This window comes from Pholis gunnellus (genome assembly GCF_910591455.1).
Source record: "Pholis gunnellus genome assembly, chromosome: 4".
NCBI classification, from domain to species: domain Eukaryota; kingdom Metazoa; phylum Chordata; class Actinopteri; order Perciformes; family Pholidae; genus Pholis; species Pholis gunnellus.
Genome location: NC_136530.1, coordinates 4,350,367 through 4,376,883, shown reverse-complemented (window position 1 = coordinate 4,376,883; position 26,517 = coordinate 4,350,367). Strand labels below are relative to the sequence as shown.

Here is a 26,517-nt window from a genome sequence, read left to right as displayed (position 1 = left end):
CAGAATTTGCAATCAAGATTTCAAGCGGATGTAATTTCCTGAAAACAATTTCAACAAAGAAACACACATTCATTTATTTGTTGTTTTTTTATATCCGCAGCACAGAAAATGAGAGAGGGAGAGGCAGGATTAGTGGTTTTACGGTTGTGTGGCTGTGTGCTGTGGAGGGAGCCAGATTACCATCAGAGCAGTTGGAAGTCGAGCCTTATCTCCGCTCGGCAGGGCCCGGTCTTCTCAGCAGTCGATGAACTAGCCCTCGGTACAGTGCCTGCCGGGGGGACAAACACTGCCGCCTCTGTTACGCTCTGCTTAACAACTCGATTAGCATGGCACCGAGGTCGGCCGCGTCTCGGTTAGCGCCAAACCGACCTGCTGCAGTTTGTCTGTGATCACTCTGTGTCAGGAGGACGGTGGGTTGTGTGGGTCGTCTTAATGACGGCGCTGCGTCACGTTATGCCCGGTTACACGACGTGGACACCCTAGAGATCACGTCGTAAACGTGACACACAGCGCAATGACCTGCAAGTGTAAATACATCTCACAGATTTGCAGAACAGATTTAGGGATAGTTTCAGCTGGAGTTTGGATTAATTTAAGTGTGAGGCAGCACATTGACGTCATCAAGGGTTTCATAACCATTATTACTCACAAAGCTATTATGACAGCTCGTGACTTTATCGTAACCCAAGTTAATCTGTAGTTTTATATCAAAACGAAGTTATTCTTTTTACGATCAATTTTTAATCAAATTCATGTTTCATTCACTGTTTTCCACGGTGGAATCCATGTGTCTATATGTGCTCACCTGTGTGTTTCCACAGTTATGCTTCTGTAGAATGGCTCCGGTGACACAGTGTCCTTGTTGTTTACTTATCTTTGCTCAGCCTGTAGAGCGAGTGGAGAGCGAGGGGCGGGACAGTAAAACGAACGGGATAACGAGACACACTGCTGATAGGATAAACAAATAAGGTGGAAAAAGGAAACGCTGTGGAAAGTGACAGGTTATGTGTCAGGGAGTGTTGGTGAGCCTCTCCACATCTAAACCTCTGTCACCATAGAAAAGGCTGTTGTTCCACTCAGCTGCTTTCAGACCTCATGCCTGGTCTTGCCCTCAGGAAGCACGCATGGGGGTGGGTGAGGGAGTGCTGTAACTGTGTGAGGGAGTGCTGTAACTTTTTGAAGAAAAAAAAGCTCTTTCCAATACTCAAAGCCCCCACATCGAGCTACCGTCAGAGGGCAAACATATCCAGTTGTATCTGTAAGGGGTGAGCCTGTGTTTGTCTGTTCACCACTCTCACATGATTCAGTCACGTCAACACGGAGAGCTCTCCTCCGTCTTGTACTCTCACGCCGGTGAAACATTTTCAGCTGAGCTGTGAGTAATGGCCGACGGGCAGCTCTGACCGAAGCCGGCATAGCTTCTCAGAAATAATAATAATCATCAGCAGCATATCGCTGAGATTGAGGCAGCATCGCAGCTTATCATGTCTGTTTCAGGACAGTTTGTTCTTTTCGGTTCTCTCAGGTCATATTGTGCTTCAACCCCACACGTCACTGCTGGTCGGTGCAGAATTGTTTTTATCTGAATAAGCGTTACTCTTGAGGTGCTGCGACAAAACCATGTCAGCAGAGTTCCAGTGTAAGATAAGTTCATTAGCTTTTGCTTTTCTTGGATTTTATTTGTTTACAGCACAGACAGCCAGGCCTTCAAGGAGAAGTCAATATTTTGGGGGATAGTTTTATTTCACTCTCCTTCCTGGAGTTGAATGAAAAGATTGACACAACTCATGTCCATACACTAAATAAGAAGGTACTGAAAGCAGCCAGCTAACTTAGCTTAGCACATAGATTGAAAACGAGGACACAGCAAGGTTATAAAACTCACCAATAAATAGGTTTTATGTAGTTTCTTAATCCTAATAAAACACAAAGTGCAAAAAAAATGATTTGCTGCTTTACCGTAAGCGTTAGATCCACATATACAGCTCAATCTTCTCATCTAAGTAATAAACATGTGTCCAAAAAACGTGGAACTTTCCATTAAAAGTGAGTTAAACTGTCGTGTGATAGTCTGGTAGTTTTCAAGGCTGCTTCATGGTCCTCTGGAAGGTGCAGTTGGATTACGGGGGTGTGGGAACCTACACACATGGTCCACAGAGTATAAATATACGTGCGCACATATTCAGGACTACACTCTGGCAAACAATAAAAAATGTCGATCCATACTCTCATTTCCAAAACAGTTTCTCCTCTGTTCAGCTTGTCTGCCATGTCCTCAAATCACTGAACCCCTATCTCCCCGCACCCATGTTTATAAGTCCCGAGGGGGCTCGTGAGGGGCTAGTTAAAGAACATGGCATGCTAATGGCTCAGGAGGGATATGAATAGAGGGGCGACTGGAAGGCGGCCATAGCTGAAATGACACACACACACACAGACACAAGCACTCCCATTATGCCGGCCCCTCGCTCTCTATTTTTTACGTGCTCCCTCTCACACATCTGCGTGTGATTAGATTTTGTTTAGGCTACTCGTGTTACTCCCAAAGGAGTGCAGTGTTGGCTGAGATCCAGAATGAATGGGCCACCTTTATTGTCTGTGGTTCACTCCCATCCATACACCTTTTTTATCTTTTCTTACGTATGCGTCTATCCTGTGTGTTGTGGCTGTAATGAGGATTTATGGTGCTCTTTTACTTCCCCATAAAGCTTGATGGTAAAGGACATATTTGGGAAGCCCGTGTCTGGCTGTTGTCGCATGCTTCGGTTTTGATTTGGGAACCTACATGTCACTTTCGCTGACCAATATGTGGCCTCGTTTCAGAGGTTGAAGTTAACACCTCCTCTCTCTTGTCTGCCTTTAGGACCTGTCCTGCATTGATGACCTCTCCACAAACTCTCTGTTCTCCTCTCCGGCTGACTCGCTGTCGGAGTATGCTGATGCTCAGCCCTTCATCAGCCCGGACAACCTGAACACGGTGCCCACCATCTGGGACGTCAACACTAGTACCACCACCACCACACCGGCACAGAGCCAGCTCGAGGTCAGAGGGGAGCACTCAACCATAAAAAAACACGCACATACGTCATGACCAGAACCACTGATTTCCACAACAACAGCTCATCTTAACTGTAACACAAACTTGTTTGTGTTCATTCTTCTGAAGGCCAACAGCATCCACGCCACAACTCTGTTTCAACCCAGGCGCCCGTGCAATCTATACACATGAAAACAGTTTTCTTTTATTAATATTTCATTTGATTGTACGCAGGGCAGGACCGTGGTTGAGTAAGGGATTTTTTTCCCTTTTCAGTCAGCCGTTGTAGTGTAATGGCTTTAAGCCAATTTGAATCACTTTAATTTTATTTCCATGATCAGTTACTGAATAATTTGACCATTGTTAATGCTCTGCTTCCTCAAGTAATCTGTTTAACTATCAGACATATAGCGATTCTCTGACACTATTACTATAACTATTACTATTAATACGTCTTTATTTGGCTTTCATGCAGGTGTCTCTCTATTTAATTTAGAATTCTCCACGGTTAATTGTCTTTGACACAATAACTAGCTCTGTAGTAACCATAACATCTTAAAACCTCAGACAGCGGTTTAAGATAATTATATTCTTATTGCATAAGTGAAGCCAAGTCCACCATCCTTTTGAGCTTCCACTTTTGGGGAATCTGTAACAACACGAAAGCACCAACAAATATCACCGGAGATCTGATGAAGTTACAGAAATCAGCCTGTGGAACGCAGTTACAACTCTGTGAATGCGCACAACACTCATTCTCACAATGTAAACACTCAACCAGTATTATACAAGTTGATTTTGGGACACAACATAGTATCTCTGCTACAGAAAGCCGCACGAGACTGTAAATAACAATCACCGTTGTTTTTAACGGACTGTCCCTTCAAAGAAACTCACTGAACTGAAGCACATCGTGGTCCCCAAGTCTGTGATCTGAGCAGAGCGACTTTTTTTAATCTCGAGTGTTAATCCTCTCAGTCTGCTCATGCTGCTGTTGAGTCCTCTTTGAATTAGATGGGTCTCAGGATAACTTTTTGATATGAATCAGAGAACATTCATTTACTTCTGCCGTCTGAAAGCCTTTTATGTTTTCCTTTTCATTCTGCCCTCATTTCATCCATTATGTTTCCCAGATACACATGGCTTTATCTGCCTTTTGTTGTTGTCGTCGTTTGCTTTTCACCGCCAGACAACAAATTGCATTTTGTTGAGTGCTGAGCCATCAGACATCCTCCAAGTGCCCACGCGCTCTCATGCACATTCATACACACATATATATATATATATATATATATATATATATACACACACAACACACATTCAGTGATTTCTCATGTTATGTTTTTGTTTTTGTTTTCTCATACATTTGGCATTGTTTTCATGTTTGTATTTCTTCATTTTATGTTTCGTTGACAGCTGAATGGCACCAGCAGGTTTCATGGCTTGGCCAGTTTGGATGATATATCTGCTATTATCAGCACCCCACCTTTAGGAGGATTCCAGGTAGCCACACCAACCTCTCCGATCTGATGTTAAAAACGAAACCCAGCTCTCTCTAACTAGACGCGCCTCATGGCAGTTCTCAGTAACGCACACGTGTTCAGTTCATGCTATATGTGTCTAATGTGCAGCTGTGATCGCCCTGTGTGTTTGTACAGTATGAGGCTTAGATTGTTTTACATAGCAACACGACATGCCACTAATCTGAGACTGGGAGTGCAGTGCATGAAGGTAGTAGCATGTGTTTTGGTGACATTGTGATGCTCACGCCTCCTTTGGCGTGTCTGTGTAACCACAGATGATGAAAGCATTGCTACATATTACACGTATTGGACGTTCTGCAAATGTTGGCATAGAGAATAGATTATTCCTTATACTGCATTGTCTCCGTAAAGATAATAGAGACAGTGTGCTATCAACCTGTCTGTCAAAACGGGACCTTTTTGCATTTTCAGTTTCTCAGATAACATCGTGGCGTTGCCTGAATATGTAAAGCACTCTTTTGTCTCCAGTCACAAACATGTTTCAAAGCTCTCATTGATTCTGCTGCAGCTGGTTTTTAACCCACCTTTCAATTGCATTTGTTATCTTTCCCTGATAAGGAGCTCTTGATGTGCTGCGCTAACCTTTTTACTAACGCACACCTGCCTCTGACTTTCAGCTACAGTCTCTTTCCTAACTCATCCTCACCTAAGCTGAAACATTCATTTTTAATTAATTAATACTGAATTAAGTCTCTTTGGTGTTCCCAGCCTCAGAGAACCCAGACACCCACAGAGGAGGAAGAGGATGCTGAGGAAGAGGAGACAGAGGAACTGGGACATGTCGACACATATGCTGAGTACAGACCTTCCAAATGTAGGCCGCTAGACTGAATGTCAACATCCAGTTTTTTCTCTTATTACGCCACGACACTCATATAGGTTTGCTATTATGTAAAACGTTCCCTTTTTTTAAACTGCTCTTCTCTTTTTCCCCCTCCTCTCTTATACAGCCACTATAGGAATTTCTCATCCTGACATAGTGGTGGAGACCAACACGCTGTCCAGTGTCCCGCCTCCTGACATCACTTACACCCTGTCTATCCCTGAGCCAACTATCAACCGTGGCCTGCTGTCCGCTCTGCAGCTAGAGGCCATCATCTACGCCTGCCAGGTACACACACACACTCACACATAGTACACAAAGCACTTATTCATTTTTGTAGCAATGAATGATTAATGTTTTGATTATACAGGCATCTCTGGTCATGCATTTGCTCTTTGTGCACCCTCAGCAACACGAGGTGATCCTTCAGAACAACCAGAGGGCAGGCTTCCTGATCGGAGATGGCGCAGGGGTCGGAAAGGGACGCACCGTGGCAGGAATCATACTGGAGAACTACCTTGATGGAAGGAAGAAATCACTATGGTAAGAGAGATGTACAACTCCTGAAACCTAAAGTAACAACCAAGGGCTGTACCGAACAGTTCGAAGCTTTGTTCATAATGTTGACATTTCGGATTCTGGTTTAAATCGACATTCAAAGGCTGTGTAGCTTTATTTTTTTGTGTCTATTCATTATGTTTAGACTCTGTATTTTCTATATTCATTATACCGCGATCATTAACGGTCATTAATGTCCTCTGTGGGCCTCTTCACACACACACACACACACACACACACACACACACACACACACACACACACACACACACACACACACACACACACACACACACACACACACACACACACACACACACACACACACACAGAACAGAGAGGAGACGGCTGAAGAGAAGATAAAGTTGTCGGTACCGGTTACAAACAGCCTCGGTAGTGAAGAGTATTTTACTATTTCTAGAATTATATTGCAGTGCTGGCTGCGTAGGATTGTTTCCCACTCCCACATTTCCAATTACTCCAGATCACTATAAAGTCAAAAAGATAGAAGGAGTTATTTCCAAAACCCACAACATGTTATTATCTAAAGGAATAGTCTGCTTTAGGCCATGTTTTGGGCCGTCAAACCTTTCAAAAAAGGCATTTTCACTGCTGTCAAAAAACTGCTTGCTCTCCCGCTCAAAAGAAAGGTGACTTCGTAAGAAAAGGACTAACTAATTTAATCCTATGAATCACTTAATTCAAATCGAGGATATGATGAAAGACATTTAAAGCTTCATCTCAAAACTTCAATCACAGATTTTTGTGTAGAAGAAGACTCTCTGTACAGCTTTACAACAACCGCAATTCATTGGGTTTCAGTAATTGATTTATACGTTTGTGTTTTGCGTCCAGCATTGTGCCGGGAGGTGCATTGGGCATGTAGAGGCTAGTTAGTGCAGGAGTCGACTGAATTTCTGACTAACCCTCACCCTGCTCCTGCCCTCAGGTTCAGCATATCCAATGACCTGAAATTCGATGCAGAGAGAGATCTCAAAGACATAGATGCATCGAATATCCCTGTGCACGCCTTAAACAAGGTGAGTCCAGGTGGAGTTAGCGTGACCAGCTGAGTGAAAGAGTTTTGTTCTCGGTAACTGTGAGTCACATGTTCATCCGAGCAGAAAAGGAAACAAGCTGTTTGGCGACAGTGTGGCTCTGTGAATGTTCGTATCTAACAAATAATACTTTTGAATGTTTGTCTTGTTTTTGTAGATTAAGTATGGAGACACAGCTACCTCAGAAGGAGTCCTGTTTGCAACTTACTCTGCGCTGATTGGAGAGAGCCAGGCAGGAGGGCAGCACCGGACGAGAATTAAACAGATCCTAGACTGGTGCAAGCCAGACTTTGACGGAGTTGTATCCTTTTCACTTTGACGACCTCACGTCCAACAGTTTTCTAACACAAATTGTTACTCCATTTCTGCGTTGTTTGCCCTTGACCTTTCCCCCACTACAGATTATTTTTGACGAATGCCACAAAGCCAAGAATGCCACATCTACAAAGATGGGCAAGGCGGTGCTTGACCTGCAAAACAAGCTGCCGAGGGCCAGAGTGGTGTATGCCAGTGCCACAGGTAGGCCAGCGCACAAATACACACACACACTCAATGTGCGTAATGCAATACAGGCGAGGATTTTGGAATATATGTTTTTTTGCCGTCTCTGCCCCAGGTGCCTCTGAGCCAAAGAACATGATCTACATGAGCCGCCTGGGAATCTGGGGTGAGGGCACGCCCTTCAGGGCCTTTGAAGACTTCCTGCACGCCATCGAGAAGAGGTTCGTAGGGTCACACGTTGCAGAATTCACCTCAAAAGCGTGTCTCAAAAGAGCCTTTCCAATCATGCGGGCACATATCGTTGAGTCGCTGTGTGCTCACCGGAAAATAAACGTACAATCAGTTTGCGGTTATGGCTGCTTGATCCGCGATTGAGTTGTGCTGAATAATTGATATGCTGTTTGTAAACAGAGGCGTCGGTGCCATGGAGATTGTGGCGATGGACATGAAAGTGAGCGGCATGTACATCGCCCGGCAGCTGAGCTTCTCAGGGGTGTCTTTCCGCATCGAGGAGATCGGACTGGACAGTGACTTCAAACTGGTCTATAACAAAGCTGCAAGACTGGTGAGCATCACGCCGGTGTCTATGCTTATGGTGTTGTGTTAGAGATTGAAAGAAACCCACACACACACTGTATATTTGAAAGTGACTAATCACATCTGGAATCTGTGTCCAGTGGGCGGAGGCGTTGCTGGTGTTCATGCGTGCAGCTGATGAGCTGGGCCTGGTCAGCAGGAAGTCTCTGTGGGGCCAGTTCTGGTCGTCTCACCAGCGCTTCTTCAAATACCTCTGCATCGCTGCCAAGGTCCGCTGCCTGGTGGAGCTGGCTCAAAAAGACCTGCAGGCTGGAAAGGTCAGCACAACACAGTCTCGAACACTGAGTCATATAGCTTGTATAATCTAGAGGACTATAAATGACCCAGAGGAAGATCCAAGCAGGAACTGAAATTCTATAGAGGTTGCATAAGAGGGTAGAACTGCAAGGACGGAGCAAGTTATTGCTGTCTTAAAGCAGAGGTTTGCCAATATTTAGCTTTTTCTGCAGAGTTTTGGATGCTATTTCTTGGATATACTAGCGTCATTAAGACTTCCCTGTACATAGGTTGAGTCAATGCATTTTAGTATAACATGTGCCATCAGGGTTCCATGAATGAGTCCACAATAGAATGGACTTCAGGTAACACAGCAGACCGGTTAGGTTGTTGATGTGTATTTGTTCCCCCTCCACCACAGTGCATCGTCATCGGGCTGCAGTCTACCGGAGAGTCCCGGACCAGAGAAGTCCTGGATGAGAACGACGGGCAACTCGACAGATTCGTCTCCGCAGCAGAGTGAGTGGAAAAGAATATTTTCTCTGTTGTTTTGTTTGTTTCTATGTTAATAGGTTTATTTCAGGGTTTGTCAACCTTTTTGATGTGAAATGCCATTTTAATATTATTGTTAATCAGTGTGCTGAATCAACAATGAAGTTAACATTAAGTTTTTTTATGACACCACATCAAAATGCATATTTCATTCCATATAGCAACATTTAAAAAAAGGACGTTATAATTATACATAGAGAGCACTTTACGAGAAGGCTGCCATCCACATCTAAGCTGAAATCACTAACCCTCTTCCCCCGTTCTTATTCATCAGCAATACACTTAAAAACTTCTGCGCAGAGGGCAACGATTACTAGCCAAAGAGAAGCAGAGTAGGGCAGGTGGTGGGAGAAGAAAAAAATCAATCAAACTACCTTAAATAACAGGCCGAGCAGCTGCAGTCGGCTGTGAAAGAGGTGTATGAGAGGGCACTTCAACATTTTCAAAGAACTCTTACACACTTATTGCTAGTTTGCTTTTTTTTTTTAACTACATGTGCCTAAGGTGGCTTGCCTCTGGTTCATTTGAAAGAATATTCACTAAATGTCTTCCTTGGGTTACAGCGCAGTCTGAACACCTACCGTTAACCGTGGCTTGAAGTGTTATCGTCTGTTCGCTGGAAGCCACAGCAGTCTGTGGGTTTCTTCCATTTCATTTAGTTGCTTCATCAAACTGCCTAACGAGGAGAACACACACACACAATAATAGGTATTCAGGTCACGCACTTACAGTCCTCACCATTTATCCTCAATTAAACCAATCGCTTTAGTTATTCGCAGCTATTTAATTATAATGCAAGTATAACAGGAACGCGAGGGTACAGGTGCCGAGTGCTGCTTGACTCTAAACTTCAAACAGCAGACACACCTGTTTGAGTATATTAAATCTCACACACACACACACACACACACACACACACACACACACGTTCATCTGCCTGTCAATACCTGATCAAATCAAAGCAGGAATGTATCGACAGTCTAAATGTCTCAACTGCCGTGTGTTGTCCTGATCACTTTACTGCCAGAATAACCGTTTCCCTCTCTCTTCCTCTTTCCTTTAGGGGAGTGTTCCAGTCTCTCGTATCGAAGCATTTCCCCTCAGAGAAGCAGAGGAGAGAGAAAGCACCGGGGAATAAGAGAAAACGTAAGTGAACACCAGTCAGCATGTGTACCCTAAAGAGAACTGGAACCGTTCCCACAGTACGTTTTTTACTTGTATTGTATGTAGCCAGTGCTCAGCTGACATGTCAGGCTTCATTCAACAGTTAACCGAGTGTTGTTTGAATGTACTTCTATATTTGTGTGCATCTTGTTGTTTGCACTCATTTTCTTGCAGTCTGCTTCTATATTTCTTGGCCGTTCATTGAGTGACGTTAGAAAAAGTGTTTGTTGAGCTGCGCTTCTTGTTTATTAATCTAATATCGTGTCGTGGCGTCCGATCAGGGAAGCCTCGAGGTCGCCAGCACAAAGTACCAAAGCACACCGTGGACAGCGGCGGTGTGATCAACATCAGCGACGACAGCAGTAGTGACTCAGACGGCATGGACACGGACTCCAACTCCTCACCAGACTCCCTGCTAGACAACGACGACGTCATCTTTGTCAACCACACTAGCTGCCAGACAGGTGGGGAGATGTCTTTTTCTTTGGTTTGTTGTCAGTAGGAAGATATTTTAGCTTCAGTGGGTGTGTCCGGTCTCAATCAGAGAGATGCGCGTCTAGACAGTGAAACTACCTTCCATGCCCTGTTGTGTTTTTGTTTTTGTGACTCTTGTACACGGCGTACCAGGGTTACAAGGTTAATGTCCCCTCTGCTTCCTGTTCACAGCCCGGATAGAGGAGATGAAGCAGGGCCTCCTCAGCAAAATAGCCGTGCTGGGAAAAGAACTACCTCTCAATACCTTGGACGAGCTCATCGATAAGTTTGGAGGACCAGATAAAGTCTCAGAGGTACGAGCTCAAGACACTGAACCAGAAACTCTACAGCTTAAATAGTGCAGGATGAATTCATACAATGTTCTCCACTTGAATCAATGTCTACACATCTGCACAAAAATAAATATACATTCATGTTATTTTATAAGCCAAAAGGTGACAATGTGATAAAATATTTCTTCTGCAGATGACTGGTCGTAAGGGTCGTGTGGTGCGGCGTCCTGATGGCAGCGTTCGTTACGAGTCCCGGGCTGAGCAGGGTCTCACCATCGACCACATAAATATCAAGGAGAAAGACCGCTTCATGGGTGCAGAGAAGGTCAGATTCAACAATCCAATCGATACGTCTACTCACACATAAAGAGCCACGACTTGGCTGGAAACAATCTGCATCTGCTTTATAAACGGACCAATACGATCTCCACCAATAATCCAAACTTCTTTCCTTGCAGTTTGTGGCCATCATCTCGGAGGCGGCCAGCTCTGGGATTTCCCTGCAGGCGGACAAGCGAGTGAAGAACCAGAGGCGCAGGGTCCACATGACCCTGGAGCTGCCTTGGAGTGCAGACAGGGCCATTCAGCAATTCGGTGAGTCAGGAAATCTGATCTCACGACAGTGTTTCCCTGAGGATGGAGTGGTAGCGGTTGTGGTGGTGTTTTTGCATGCGTGCAAAGAAAATAAAAACTGTGCACTGTGGATTTTTATCTGTCTGCCTGCACTACAAGGGCTGTTAAGTACATACAGCACATTTGTGCACAGTAATGAACAGGAGAAATGTCTGTCTCGCTCACATATGAGGTGTCTCAAGATTCAGGAACATACACTTTTATTGAGCATAATAAAAGAATAACATATGGGCCGACAGTAGCTCAGTCTGTGGGGACTTTGCTTGGGAACCGCAGGGTCAAGTCCTGACACGAGCCAAGTACGGGGTGTGTGGTAGTTAGATAGGTGCTAGTGGGCCTCCTGGGAACTGCCGAGGTGCCCTTGAGCAAGGCGCAGGACCCCTAAACTGCTCCGCGGGTTCTGTATAGCAGCTGCCCACTGCTCCCAATACGAGGATGTGTGCTGTGCTCTGTACGTGTGTGACAATTAAAGTTGATTTACATTTTATTATCCTAAGTAAATTACACCTCATAACTGTGACTTGTGACACCTTTGTCTTTTAGATGTGAGAGCGCGTCAGTCTGTTAAAGGTGTTTTCCATCTCTTCTAGTGTATGGTAGACATAAGATGGATAAATTCTGTCTTTTCCTTGTCTTCTCCAGGTCGCACCCATCGGTCCAACCAGGTGACGGCCCCAGAGTACATCTTCCTCATCTCAGAGTTGGCTGGGGAGAGACGTTTTGCCTCCATTGTGGCTAAAAGACTGGAGAGCCTGGTAAATATCACAACCTTATAGAAGTGTGTGTGTGTGTGTGTGTTGCATTGCTCTTCCTCTTTTGTCCCACGATTGCTAGATTTTTTCCCTTTTAACCGAGATAAACATGTCTCGTGGGAAACTATTCCTTTTCATCTTGTTGTCCTTGTGTGAGATGAAGCGTCCCTCTGTACACGGAGAGGATCTGTGTTTTGTGTTTATTGATTGTTGTGCTCTGGGTTGCCAGACACTCTGGCCCCCTTTTTAGCCATTTCGCCTCTTCGCCCGGCCCTCACCCTCTGCGCTTCCTGTTTTCTTTGGTATTCCCTACCCTAGAGGCTGAGTCTCTTTTATTCTCGGTTCGCTTAAAGTTACATCAACTTTTTATATCCACAAACCTCAAGAGGGTCTTTCCCGTCTCCAGCACAATAACGGAAAACTGATTAAGCAGAAAAGGCAAAAGGAGCTTTTGTTTGGATAATTTATAACTCAAGGGTTTATTTTCCACAGTTGTCAATGCGTTTCAGCAGAAGCGGCCCTTTAGTTCCATAGTGACACAGCGTGACAGTTCTTTTGGGGAGACGGTAAGGACGGCGCATTGGGACGGTGGTTCCAGGAAGTCGTTCATGTGTTCGCCAGCCGTGTTCAGTAAATCTGCATCAAGAATAGGTCCCATCTTGTCTGACTGAAACCGATACAAACACACACACACACACACTTCTACTTAGACTGCTGAATACCTTTGCAACCACCTGACTCCAGATCAGCCCTGAACTCATATTTGGCTAAGACATCCCTTTTGTTTTGGTGTCTTGAGGTATTGTTCTGTGTGGACAGAGCCAGAAGCTGTCAACAAGTCTCTACATTTCCCTTCACCTCTCCTCACAGTTCATTTGAAATTGTATGGAAAACAGTCAGACACGAGCTGAGATTACAGAAACCCGGCTTTACAATTTAAAGTGGCAACAGACTATTCAAACTTTTTCCCCCTCCTAACGTTTCCAGGTGGTTTTATTATTGGTGCCGCTGTCACAAAAACTACCGGATCACTTCTGTTTCCTTCAGAGCCTAGAAACTACCAACAACAAAGTTAGCAACATGGTTACCGCTAGCAGCTAAGCTACTGTCCAAAGCAAGAAACAACCATAAGAACGGCAACTTGAACTAGAAACCCCGATGTCTGTGATGTGGTGAGGGCAGAGTGTAACCTCCGGTAGTAAGCATTAGTAGATAGGCAGGTTTTGTTACTTACTGCTCTAGCTTAGTAAAAGGATCGTTGCCTTCTTTGCATTCTCCATCATTGGGGCTCATTTGCATGTTGGAGTCTTCACAGTTAACATCACTCCGGTTGTTCCACATTCCGCCCTGGAGATAGCTACTGTAGGCTGTTTTGTTGAGTGGCCTCTTTGTGAAATGAACAGGAGGAGTGTAGCTGTAATGTCCCGGAGCGCCTTAAAAACAGTTGATCAATGTTCTATCTATCAGAGCTCGCCAAAATCAGATAACGCTGGCAGAAAATAGTAGTTTATGGACCCGAGTATTGAAAATAGGCTGCTATGTTGTGGAAACGCTGTGGACACACCCCCAAGACACAAAATGATGCCAGTAAGCAGTTGTTTCACACCTCAACCTCATCTGCTTCCTCTTGATAGCTCGGGCAGAGAGCCGGCTGTGTACTCACACTATCCGGTGTGTTTGTTGAGTGAATGTACCGACGTCTGAAAGAGTTTGAGCTGTTCATGAGAGACTAATGTCCCAGCTTCTCAGGCTGGACTTTTAAATCCAGTGGTGGAATGTAACTAAGTACATTTACTCAAGTACTGTATTAAAGTACAATTTCAAGGCACTTTAATTGAGTATTTCCATTTTATGTAACTTCATACTTTGACATCTCAGAGGGATATATTTAACTTTTTACTCCATTACATTTGTCTGACAGCTTTAGTTACTTTTTAGATAAAACATTTTGCAACCACGTATCTCTAGATGGGTTGATTTTGCAAACTGAAGGATAACGTGTTTTTCAGAGCAGCAGTAGTTAAAATAAATGTATACAGCACTAAGATGCAACACACACATTAACGCAGCAGTGATTAGGATACAGGAACATTGTATATTATAGTAAAACACTGATGGAGAACATTTAACCGTTTGTTTTTTAAGTTCATTTTTCTGATAATACTGACTGACATTCACTTAAGTATCTGAATGCATTACTTTTACTTCAAGTGGAGTATTTTCACAATGTGATATAAATACTTTTACTTAAGTAAATGAGCTAAATACTTCTTCCACCATTAGTCATATCAGACCTATTAAACATATTTGTAATTAAAAGTGGTGCCTGCAGCAAAGATTAAACGTGGCAAACATTCATATGATGGTGTTATTTTAAAGGATTTCTGTATTTAGACAAATTATTAAAACGTTGACGCAATAACCAAAACTCCACAAACATGTGAAATATTATATTTAAAGGAGCAGGATCTATGAATGAGAGGGCTAGAAGTCCACACTATTATCCACTCTGAGGTTGTAGTAATCCTTTAATGACTGTATAATATCCAGATATACTTACTTCGTGCTCGCCGTCTCGTGTCGAGGCTGAGCAGTGAAGGCCGGTTGGGATATTGATGATCAACAGCAAACACAGATTTATCTTGCGTCACTTTGCCCATCTGCATTAGTGTGATGACGCTCTTGAAGGCTGTAAACCCTAATGCCTCTAATACGCATAATAACGCTGCTGCTAATCCACTTTGCAGGGTGCTTTGACCCACGGAGACAGAAGAGCCACAGAGTCCAGAGACCTGAGCAAGTACAATTTTGAGAACAAGGTAGGCAAATTGAACAACCCTTCAAAATACAAATTCTGACCTTTTAAGTGTTGCTGTTTGCTGAATGAGCCTTCTGAGAGAATGTATCTTTAACAATTGCGTGTCCCTTTTCTTGCAGTATGGTACCAAGGCTCTCGATAAGATCACCAAAGCAATCCTTGGCCACATAGAAAACAAGGTGCCCCCTCCCAAAGGCTACCCTGTGGGCGAAGCCCTGTTCTTCAGAGGTACGTTTAAGATCTTTGGTTGACTGTCAGCATCTGTTCACGGAGAACGTCTTCGCCAGCACCAGTTCACTGCGATCGAGCCGTAAAAACAACTCTTGTTTCTCTTTATTTCAGACATGAAACTTGGAATGATGGATGTGGGCATCTTCTGCAGGGAGTCGCGCTTTGGGATCAATACTGAGAAAGGTAGAGTACCCAAGAGGCACGCAGGCATATTGTGTGCCAGTATACTTAAAGGGATAGCTCGGCTGTTTTGAGGTGTGGTTGTGTGATGTGCTCATCCATAACCGGTGTATTACTTACAGTAGATGGCGATCGGCACGGCACCAGTTTGGAGAAACAGCCATGAGGATCAGCACAGGAGCAAAGCTGTGCGCTGCTGTGGACGGGGGGCAGCAGCAAAACACATTTCAGACACCTAAAAACATAAATATCAGTTTATGTGTACGCTTCGCCTCTTTACCGTGCCGTCAGACAGCCCTTCAGACAGGAAACTGAAGGCGTTATCTATGCTCTCTTCAAAGCCACAAGCAGTAATTTTAACTCAATAATCACAGGAGTTGCTGGTCAATTATTGCCACGATCGGTTAGTTTGTTTTTTGTGACTTTGGTGTTTTAAAGGGTTAGTTCGGATTCACCAAAGTCACACAATAACACAAACAAACTAACCGATCGAGGCAGCGGTAGACAAACAACTTCTGTGTTCTGTTAGGTAACATTTCTGTCAATGGCGTCTTGTAGCTTTGGCGAGAGCATAGATGGATATTATGGATTCAGTTTCCCGTCAGAAAGTCGGTCTGACGGCAAGATAAAGTGATGAGAATATCCTAAATATAGCGTACACCTAAAGTGATCTAAAAGTCCTTGTTGCTGCTGCCCTCGTCCACAGCAGAACATTTCTTTGCTCCTGTACCTTTTACTCCTCTGTGTTTCTCCAAACTGGGGGGCGTTCCAACCCCCTTCTACTGTAGTAATACACTGACAATGAAGCAGTACCTCATACATACAACCAAACTATCCCTTAGAGAGGAAAATATCAACCCAGCCCCCAACTTCAAAATGTATCTCAGCTGTGTTCTTTGTTCTCGTGGCTGAATGAACTGTTCTGTGTCGTTGTCTTTATTCCAGACTGCAGCATTACCAAGTTCTTAAATCGCATCCTGGGCCTGGAGGTCCACAAGCAGAACTATCTGTTCCAGTACTTCACGGACAACTTTGACTACCTAATCGAGAAGGATAAGAAGGAGGGCAAATATGACATGGGGATCCTAGGTATGAAGCTTTAAGAGTTACTCAAAACACAGCGTGGTTTTTAGGTTTTACATACATTTGTGATCCAATATATAAACGCAACATAACCCCAAAAGTAAAAATACAAGATTAAAAGTATGTCAAACTTAACTTGTTGATCGGTTACATAAGTCATGTTCAAATTGTCTGTCAGCATACCTTAAATGAGAATGCGATTGGCCCTTGAGGGATTGTTTTTTTAAAAGAAAAGTTACTAATCTTTAAATGTGAGTAATTGTTTTGGCTCCCTTGTCTTCTTGCGTCTCTGACAGATCTTGCCCCCGGGAACGATGAGATCTACGAGGAGAAGCAGGAAACCTTCTTGACAGTTGGAAATCCTCAGGATGGACAGGTTGTTCTCTATAAGGTAGGCACCTCGCAAAAAAAAACCAAGCACAGATCAGCAATGTTGCGTTGCCTACGTGGGCCTGGATGCCATTAGAAGGGCAACACAGTCTGGTCACATTTACAGGCCCAGGCTGATCTCCAGGCATTACACGTCACCAACCAGAAGTGATCCAATGAATATCCACGAATCCTAAAAAAAACATGCAAATCTTGTTCTCTCTCCGAGTTCAATCCACTCGGGCTCCCAGTAGACCAGAGCAATGAGAAAGTTCATGTTTAATGGCAGCTACGCAATCTTCAGAGATTAAGGAGCAAATACCAATGACTATAAATTTCCGTGGCACGGTTTGCACGGTGCACAGTTTCTGCATACAAAGAGACCTGATACAACGGTGAGATTTGTTCCACATGACCTGCAGTCCCAGAGGTAACTGGAGTAGCTACTTCTGCACTTCACGGTGATTGATGTCACTTTGCCAGCAGTAAGACTGTTATCATACAGGCTTAGCCGAGGGCCGAGGGGCCCATGCAGACACTGGTGGCAGGTGGGGACAGGATAATTACCGCTATCTTCTGCTTTTAGCTGTCGGCTGCAGGCTAACCTGCATTTGGCATTTTAAAGCCGGCAGAATGCGGCACAGCTTGGACCAGTTCAGCGAGTATAGAGGTAGAGCGTTGGGTTCATGCACGACTGTGTTGGACAATGAGTCATAGGCTGTAGGTCGGTGTGTGTTTTTAGATGTACAGCCCGTTTCTGACGACAGAAACTTTTTCCCGAAGGGACTAGGAACTTTTTGAGGAACTCGTTGCATTTCAGCCGCAGGGACCAGGCTCTAAATTAAATTCCGGGGACATTTCCCGGTCACGTTTTCCCCTCCGAAAAGGCCCTAGTCGGGGGAATTACTTTCTGAAAGTACAGGAACTTTCGGGGTGGGGTTTGCAGGGATGACAGTCGCTAATTGGTCAAACACACACAAGCGAGCTGAGAGAGAGAGAGAGACAGCGTTGGGAATGAGAGAAAAAAACTTTTCTGATTGTTGTCGTCGCAGTGAGACAAAACCAAACAAAGCTTTATTTTTTTCAAAGTGTTTTTTTAGTTGGAACGGTCGGGCACACTGACCTGCAGCCCACAGAGTGCCACCAAGAAGCCCTCATCCCATGTCATGTTGTTTCATACGTCAGCAGACTAACTTGCCTTATCTTGCAGGTCCTTACACCGCTATGGAAACAGAGATAATGGACTGAAGGAACCTTTTAGTTCCTCTAGTGGTATAGGACTAAGATTACCAAGAAGTTCTTGGTGCAAACGCAGCTTCTGTTAGGAGAAGTACTTTTGGGTTTCTTTGCAAGAGCCTGTCTCACCCTCAGGACAGCGGTGTGTGTGTGTGGTGGCATATAGCTGCTTGGTTCCCTCTTTCACAGCACATGCTTTAAATCTCTGATCCGTTCTGCTCCTGTAGATCAGTGTGGACCGAGGCATGCCCTGGGAAGAGGCCTACAACAGGTCACAAAAGCTCAGCAGTCCTGATGAGGGATTCTACCTGTCCCTGAAGGTGAGTCCACGTTATATTCAGCAAACTAAACCCACGGTATACCGCGAGAGGCACTATATGTGATCTATTGTTTAATACAGACCTCACTGAATAGCATTGTGTTGTGTCCACTGAAAAGATGTTATTAGTCCCTCCTTAACAAGACGGTGTACATAATTCACTCTCCACAGCTGCGAGGAAACCACCCGTGTGTGCTGCTAGCAGAGCAGGGACGAGGCAAGAACCTCATCGTCTACAAGCCAAATATCGGCAAGCAGACGCACCCGGAGAGCCTGGACAACCTGCAGCTCCGTTACCGGAAGGTAAGAGACTCGATCTGTCTGTCGATGAATCAGTAAGGCTTGTAGTTGTATCTGCATATCGGTTTCTATATACCAGGGTTGTTATCATAAAACAAAATTGAAACTAAAATGAACAGTGAACATTTTATATAAACTGAAACTAAATAACAATATCCTTTGAGAAAAACATAACCAAAAAAATATTGCCTGCTTTAAAAAAACTATGTTTTCACTATGTCACAACAGACAAAATTATTATCTGTAAACTCTCATGACATCAAACCACAGATATTGAACAGATTTGACATTTTAGGAGATGGCTGAAGGCTTCACAATGAATCCGTATTGTTTTTTACATTCAGTCCAGTCCAGTTGTATGTAGAACTAAATAACAAGAACATGATTTAAATGTACAGGACTGTCTCAGAAAATTAGAATATTGTGATACAGTTCTTTATTTTGTGTAATGCAATTAAAAAAACAAAAATGTCATGCATTCTGGATTCATTACAAATCAACTGAAATATTGCAAGCCTTTTATTCTTTTAATATTGCTGATTATGGCTTACAGCTTAAGAAAACTCAAATATCCTATCTCTAAATATTAGAATATCATGAAAAAGTATACTAGTAGGGTATTCAACTAATCACTTGAATCGTCTAATTAACTCGAAACACCTGCAAGGGTTTCCTGAGCCTTGAAAAACACTCAGCTTGGTTCAGTAAACTAAATCACACGTATGGGGATTATCACAATATTCTAATTTTCTGAGACAGTCCTGTATGTAGTAGGTCAGACTGTTTCTTCCATTGCCATTTGGAGTTTATATGCGGAGTCTGATGCCCCCTTGTGGTCATGGAGGAGAACTGAACCAGGCAACGTTCAGCTGAACAATGTGTCTATATTACAGACTCATTAAACTCTTTGACAAAAACATGATCAACATAAAAATTAAAAGTATACAACAGTGAGGGCGATGAAGTTCCTTTATTTAAGCTGTACCTGTTTCACTTCCCTACACAGAACAACAGGGTGATGATAACTAGAAGCCCACACAACACACACTTCATTTTTTATTAATCTGTTTATTGGGAATACAAAAAAATACAGAAGTACAGCAGAAGAAGTATTTCCCATTTTGGTCGTGAAATTAATTTCCCCGGGGGCCTCAAAGAGAGACCCCACCCACCCGACAACAAGAACAACAAGAACAACATGTTGTCTCTGTATCAAAAATATCAATGCTACTTGTAATTGTAGTGTGTATGAATATTTAGAATATAGAAACATACAAATATGTATTCATAAAAAGAAAAATGAGAATACTAAATACTATTATTTAAAAAAAAGAAGAAGAAAAAAACCAGGAAGTGGGGATAATAGTCACCTTAACAATAATAATAAACAAGATAAAACTATGATCTCATGGTGGAAAGTGAAAGTCACGTCTTTGTTACTAACGTTTCTGTTTTGGTAAATATGTGATATTGAAAGCTGTGTTATGTTGTCACATCAAACTGTGGAGTTCTTTGCTGATTTTTGGTGCGTTTCCTTTCCCAGGTGACTCCAGAGGAAGCCCGGGACAGCTGGGAGAACCAGTTCACCTTCTCCTTCAAGAAGTGCAGCCATGCCAACTGGTAAGTAGGAATCCACGACGTCCCTCGAGGATTAATGGCTCAATGCGTCCAATCAGGCTGCTACGTATTAGCATGCAGCCAGGGCGGATTAAAGGTCGGATGCCGGTCCCAGGGATTTGCAGATCACCTGAGAAGTAGTCATGAAGAAATAACCTGCAAGGCTCACATGTGCCCTCGTCGTCCGATGACCAGCAGACTGTGTTTGAAATGCTGGGATGGAGCCGTCCGTAATGTTGATAACTGGCCAACAGTCGGTCCTTCAAGCTGCCATTCGATCTATCTGAAAGAAGGATACGCAAGAAACTTGTGGGCCTCTTTTTTAGCTGCATAAATAATTTGCCTTTTTCTTTTCCTGTCTTTTTTTCTAGGAATGGGAAGTGTAAGAAGATAGAAGAAGGTCAGGAGTGTCTGCAGGGCATGCGCCTCCGTCAGTACCACATGTTGTGTGGCGCTCTGTTGAGAGTGTGGAAGCGCGTATCCGACGTGGTGTCTGACCTCACCAGCTCCAGCATCCTGCAGATTGTCCGCCTTAAAACCAAACATCACAACAAACAAGTCGGTCAGTACATCTCCCTCATACGAGTCAGAGATATATATCTAGTCTATGCACCGATCTGATGTCACATTATCAAATAATTTATCAGCTCGTTTACGCTACACATGAACAACAACTCGTTCACTCTCAGCAGAGACAAACACAATAGCTGTGTCCAAAATGAATGATGGAAGCAGCTACCGAGTGAGCCATCTCTGTTGAGAGTTGCACATTCTTAGTACCGATCGGGCCGGTGCTAGCTGTGCTAGCGGAGAGTGTTTTACGTTAGCCAGATCTAGCAAATTGTCAACTATTTTGCAATATTTCACACACTGGAAAATCTATCAAACTAGATAATGAAAGAGAGTTCTACGGCATTCATTCTCTGTATGTATTTGTTCAGGTTTTACAAAGGAACTCAGAACTTCTCCATTAAAAAGGTGTTTAGTTAACAATTAACTTAGTAAAGTCTTGTATTTACCTCACCGATAACCGTACTCCTCGTCTGTTCCAGGTATCAAGATCCCGGAGAACTGCGTGGCCCGTGTGCGCGAGGAGCTGCTGCAAATGGACGAGGAGGTGAAGAGGAGACGGAAGGAGAGGGAGCAGCAGGCCGCGGACCAGCGGCTGGCTGACGAGCGCGCCCGCAAGATGGAGCAGGAGAACAAACACCTCCTGGCCAATCTGTTCAACCAGAAGCCGATGCTCAACCAGTCGCTGGCGCAGTCGCTCGCCCAGAACCAGATCCTCAAACAGAAACTGAACCAAAACGCTCTGCAAAGGACACAAACTGTGAGCATCTCTCAGATGCAGAGACTGCAGGCCCAGAGCCAGTCCGCTGCTTTACAGCAGAACTTACCCCTGAGAAACCTCAGTCAAACGCAGCCAAGGACCCATAACAGCTGGCCCAACAATTCCACCACCATCAACCAGGGCTCCGTCCCCAACACGGCCAGCATCCGCTCCAACTTCTCCCAGTTTTACCCCCAGTCCTTCGTGTCCCCCTTTCAACAGCTGAAGAGCCCGTCACTTCCACTCCATCCGACCACGCATTCTCCCGGCGTGTCTTCCAAGAGCCCCCTGGATGAGATCTTGGACCTGACCGTGGGCTCGCCGTCCCCGTCCCCGGACACCACGGAGGTCGGACTGACTCTGGGCGGTCTGGCGAGACACTCGGCAGCGTTCGTGGAAGACTTTAACCTGGAGTCTCTGATCTCTCATACTGCGCCCAGCGCCCAGCACGCCGCACTATTACAGCAGCCTCTTTTGCTGCAGCAGCAGCAGCATCTGCAGGCAACACCGCAGCAGAACCACAACCTGCTGGCCAATAACCACCACCAAGACTTGTTAGATTTATTTGACATGCCCCTGTCCCCCCAGATGCCCACACAGAAAGCCAGCCCTTCGTCCTCTACCTCCTCCTGCTCGTCCTCCACGTCCTCCACCTCGAACAACCTGGTTCCACACATCCCCGCCGGCCTCATGCCCGCGTCCGGCCTCATCCCGACGTCGTCCTCCTCGTCTCTCTTCTCCAGCCCGTCCTCGTCCTCCTCCCTGTTCTCCAACTCTTCTCCTCGCTTCTCCTCCAACTATCTCCTCTCCCAGTCGGACTCGCTATCTTTGCCCAACGGCGACCTCGACGTCCGCGAGGCCCTGAACAGCATTATGCAGGGACCGGACCGCACGTCCGTCATTAAGTACAGGCCACAAGAATAAAAGCAGCAGCAGCTCGTCTGGACTTTGTTTTTCCTTTTTTAGGTAATTTTTTTTGTTTTTTTTGTTGTCTTTTTAAAGCAGATTTTGTCTTGTTTGCTGCTGTCTTATGATCGCAACCTCGGACCTACTCTCTCCCCCCCCACCCCTCAGGGCCTATAGTCACGTCACTGCCTGTCCTGCGCTCGGCTCACCCTTCTCTTTACCCACCTGTAGCGTTCACCTGCTTGAGGCTGTTTAGGCGACAGCGGGCTCCATCAATATCAGATTTCTGCACCAGAAGTGTGTCCTCCACAGTGAAAGGCAGCTGTAAAACAAACAAACAAACAAACATAAACACGTGATAACTGTATTTTACCGAACATACGAGCTGTCAAAACAAAAGCTCATTCATTGAGGTGTGGAAATCTTTAACGAACCTCCCGCTGCTGATTTTACGAGGTATGATTGGTGAAGTTGCTGGAAGCTCTAAATGCCTTTCACCAGTCTTTTAAACCCCCCACATCTTTTAGACTTTGCTTTACTGTTACTTCTGCTTCATGGCCGTTTGTCTTGACTAGAACAAGGCTGTATGCAAGGCTTGGGTTTGAGTGAAACAAAAGATAGCATTGAACTGGAAGATGAGGAGAGAAAAAAAAACACAAAAAAAAACCCAGATATGAAATCTTTTAGCTGATAAGCCATGAAATGCCTCAGTTTTCGTCTTCTTTTGTTGTTCTTCTTCATGCTCCCTCTTGTTTCTCTCCCTGCTTGTATGAACACTAGTGTGAGGAAAAAGGGAGAGGAAGAGCAGTCTGCTGTTGCAAACAGTGCCTTTGGAGAAATCTATAAATGCAGTCTTTAAAAAGTCCATGTAGCCTAATGTATAGATTTGTACTCTTGGTTTTCATTTTAATTTAAACATGGTATATTTGTATTTAACGTTTAGCCCCCTCGGTCGTCGTTTGTGTTACACTATGCTGGTGGTGGGCTTCAGGAAGAAGCCTCCATTACGCCTGTATGTGCTCGTATGATTGTCTGTGTCCTTCTGTCCCTGTTGATGCGACAATATGCCACATGGTCAGTACGGATCACTGAGCAGCATGGATAAAAAACAAAATGTGTCCAAAACACAAAACTTTTATCTGACAATAACATTTAGTGATGTGACTCCTGGTTTGATCGGATTTATTGAATTTCTCAGGAAAGTCTCGAGTGCTTTTTGTTGTTGTTGTTTTTGTCATTTTGACCACCAAACATATGAAAATCAGTTTTCTTTTTCAGTCTTATTAAATACGGCGGGTGACAAAGAGTTTCAAGGTGTTATCGTCTTGAGGGCAGAAAACGAAACGCATCGTCTGAGACAAAAGAAAAAAAGTTCTCATGAAATATTTTTCCATTTCCGGCGTCAAGACTTTAAAAAAAAACAACAACCCCGATTTGAAACGTGTGCAGACTCGTGACGCTCACTGTGCGTGATATTTACAGAAAACAAACCTGTGAGCTCTGGCCATCTTTGTGTGAACACCGTGCACTGTAGTCGGTTCACGACATAAAAATGCCGGGATACGTTCAAGTGATCAAAAAGCAATAAAACCATCTTCTACGTTTGTTGTGAAATAGAAATGCCGAAGTACTGTTTACGCTCAACAGGCAACGCTTTGTGGTTCCGTCTGCATGGTGTGAATCTCCTCCGTCGTGCTTCATGCTCCTGTTTCTTTATTCTGAAATACATACAACCTTTTTGTAAAGTACGTTTTCACGGGATGAGCGCAATGCGCTCTTGATGTTTTAGTCATCGTTATTATAAAAGTCATTGTTATTTATATTTAAGGGATATTTAGATTTTAGATATGTTATCCTGCTTATTAGAATAGTTAACGGAAAAAAATGTTTGGTCAGGGAAGTTTCTAGTTTTCAAGATTACTATAAAACAAATTCTATTATAATCTGCCACCAAATAAGATTGCACTGTTCTGTACTGCTGTACAGTGTCTGGGTTGTTTTTCATTTCTGCTCATTTCAGTTTTGCTTTTCTCAAGTAGAATTGTTTCTCCAGCTCGCAGACCTTTGTGTCGGGCCTCCAGTTCGCAGAGAGATACCAAAGTATTCCACAGACTCCCCTAAAGTTACTGGCTCGAAGATATCAGACCTTTTGTCAATCTCAGGAAGAAGCCTACGAGAGGTGTGAGGGCGGGGCGTCAGCAGACATCTCCATCGTGTCCCCTCGTGACGGTGGTGAAACTAACCAGTACATGTGCTCTTCTCTTCGTAACTCTGTGCTGTGACTCTTGCTGTATTTATGTTCTAGACTTTAATGTGATGGGTTTGTTGTTTGTCCTTCGTGAACATGTCAGTGATTCTAAATGTTTATGCCTTCTTAGGGCAAAGATCAACGGCTGTTTCTTTTTTCAAGAAACATTATTTTATCTGTTTTATTTCCGTCTGTGTTGGACATTTAATTCACGTCAAAGCCGGCAGATTTTTGTTTTTTCCGAGTAGATTGGCACGCTGGGTTATACTGATATGTGCAATTGATCTGTCCGAGCCTCAGTGTAACATGTTTAGATCTCAGATTCTTCTTCTTTCTTTGTTTATTTGCAGCTTCTTATTATTCGTCATGTTTTCCTGGTACCCTCAATAATGTCGCTTTTATTATTCCTCATCAGGCACATTCCGAGACATCAGTTTGCAAAAGATTTGCCTTCGATTCTTTGTTTAAGTCACACACATAAAGCTTTATGCATTTGAGGGATATGGACCGCATTTTTAGGAAGAAAAAGCTTTTTTTTTTTAAAGATCCGTAGTGTCAGTGTAGTTCATCGTTTTATTATCATTTTGCACTAAGAATGGCATAATCAAGTTACTGTTCTCTTGTGGGTCATGATTGAGCATTGCAAGCTTGTTGTTTTTCTGATCTTTGATGGATAGCTCTGTGTATACTGTAACCATCTTCCTTGTTTCTTCACCATATTACATGTTATCACTCTCAAAAATAATTTATTGCTAACAAAAAAAATGAAACAAAAAACATGCTACTGATTGTATGTATTTTTAAACAAAGCCTATTTTTTCTGTAAAAAAAAAGAAAAAAAAAGAAACTGTGTTCAGCACTTTTATTCTGGGTTGTGCTTTTGTTTTCTATATATTTATAATTTAGATCCAAATGTATATATTGTAAAATTTGTGCCTTTCGACTAATTCTTTAAAAAGGTTTTCTACTCATTAAAGGAAGGACTATATGAAATTGCAATCTTAACTTTGTAAACAAATAAAAACTTGAAGATTGCCGAAACTGAGTGTTTTGTTGATCGGCCCCCGTTTAGGGAACGGCCTTTGATCTCACTGCTGGAGGTTACGGCAGCATGTTTAACATCACGTCTCATGTATTTAAACAAGTTACAGAGTAAATAAAGAGACGAAATTATAAAGTGATGGGAGAACTTTTACGTTCACACTAAATACGGACATAACTAGTTTCTGCCAGTGATGTTCTGCAGCTTCACATTACACCTGGACATCATTGTATTAATGCCACATAGTCTTGGAGGAATTATCAAATAAACCTTCTGAACGCAAACCCTCTGAGTTGTAGAAGACTAGACGTATAAAGAAGCACAAATTAAAATACTTAAGTTTAGTACAAGTACCCAAATAATTACTTGAGTAAATGTAGTTACTATGTGCAAAAAGATAAATAAAGTTTAGCAGTGTTACAAAATCATTGTAAAGTTGTAGCTGTCCATTGTTTCGTTTTCAAAACAAAACAAAATTTAGACCTATATTTTCACAATTACCCAAAATGCGCAGACCTAGGAGAGATTTAGAATTGATATTGAATATTATTGTGCTTTCTGTGAACTAGACAAAGAATCAATATGTCAATTTTTTTCAATACCAAAATATTTTGGGTGGATGCTCAAGAAGGAAAA

At 43.5% G+C, this 26,517-nt stretch overlaps 1 protein-coding gene across 2 annotated transcripts in view; it reads left to right on the top strand.

Moving 5' to 3' along the window:
- The window catches only part of sbno2b (strawberry notch homolog 2b), a 64,081-nt gene extending 38,207 nt beyond the window's left edge, over positions 1-25,874 (top strand). For both annotated transcript variants that reach the window (XM_079158093.1, XM_079158094.1), the window contains 28 exons: positions 2,864-3,043; positions 4,454-4,540; positions 5,290-5,395; positions 5,532-5,692; positions 5,814-5,947; positions 6,912-7,002; positions 7,178-7,321; positions 7,422-7,539; positions 7,637-7,742; positions 7,933-8,086; positions 8,199-8,375; positions 8,756-8,853; positions 9,950-10,032; positions 10,332-10,514; positions 10,717-10,838; positions 11,011-11,142; positions 11,276-11,411; positions 12,093-12,205; positions 14,950-15,021; positions 15,140-15,248; positions 15,363-15,434; positions 16,377-16,520; positions 16,811-16,905; positions 18,347-18,439; positions 18,610-18,741; positions 20,282-20,358; positions 20,727-20,917; positions 21,408-25,874. In XM_079158093.1, the coding sequence (XP_079014219.1) occupies positions 2,864-3,043; positions 4,454-4,540; positions 5,290-5,395; positions 5,532-5,692; positions 5,814-5,947; positions 6,912-7,002; positions 7,178-7,321; positions 7,422-7,539; positions 7,637-7,742; positions 7,933-8,086; positions 8,199-8,375; positions 8,756-8,853; positions 9,950-10,032; positions 10,332-10,514; positions 10,717-10,838; positions 11,011-11,142; positions 11,276-11,411; positions 12,093-12,205; positions 14,950-15,021; positions 15,140-15,248; positions 15,363-15,434; positions 16,377-16,520; positions 16,811-16,905; positions 18,347-18,439; positions 18,610-18,741; positions 20,282-20,358; positions 20,727-20,917; positions 21,408-22,609 (4,512 nt within the window). In that variant the 3' untranslated portion in view covers positions 22,610-25,874. The remainder of the gene's footprint in view (positions 1-2,863; positions 3,044-4,453; positions 4,541-5,289; positions 5,396-5,531; positions 5,693-5,813; positions 5,948-6,911; positions 7,003-7,177; positions 7,322-7,421; positions 7,540-7,636; positions 7,743-7,932; positions 8,087-8,198; positions 8,376-8,755; positions 8,854-9,949; positions 10,033-10,331; positions 10,515-10,716; positions 10,839-11,010; positions 11,143-11,275; positions 11,412-12,092; positions 12,206-14,949; positions 15,022-15,139; positions 15,249-15,362; positions 15,435-16,376; positions 16,521-16,810; positions 16,906-18,346; positions 18,440-18,609; positions 18,742-20,281; positions 20,359-20,726; positions 20,918-21,407) is intronic.
- Positions 25,875-26,517: the final 643 nt, after the last annotated feature.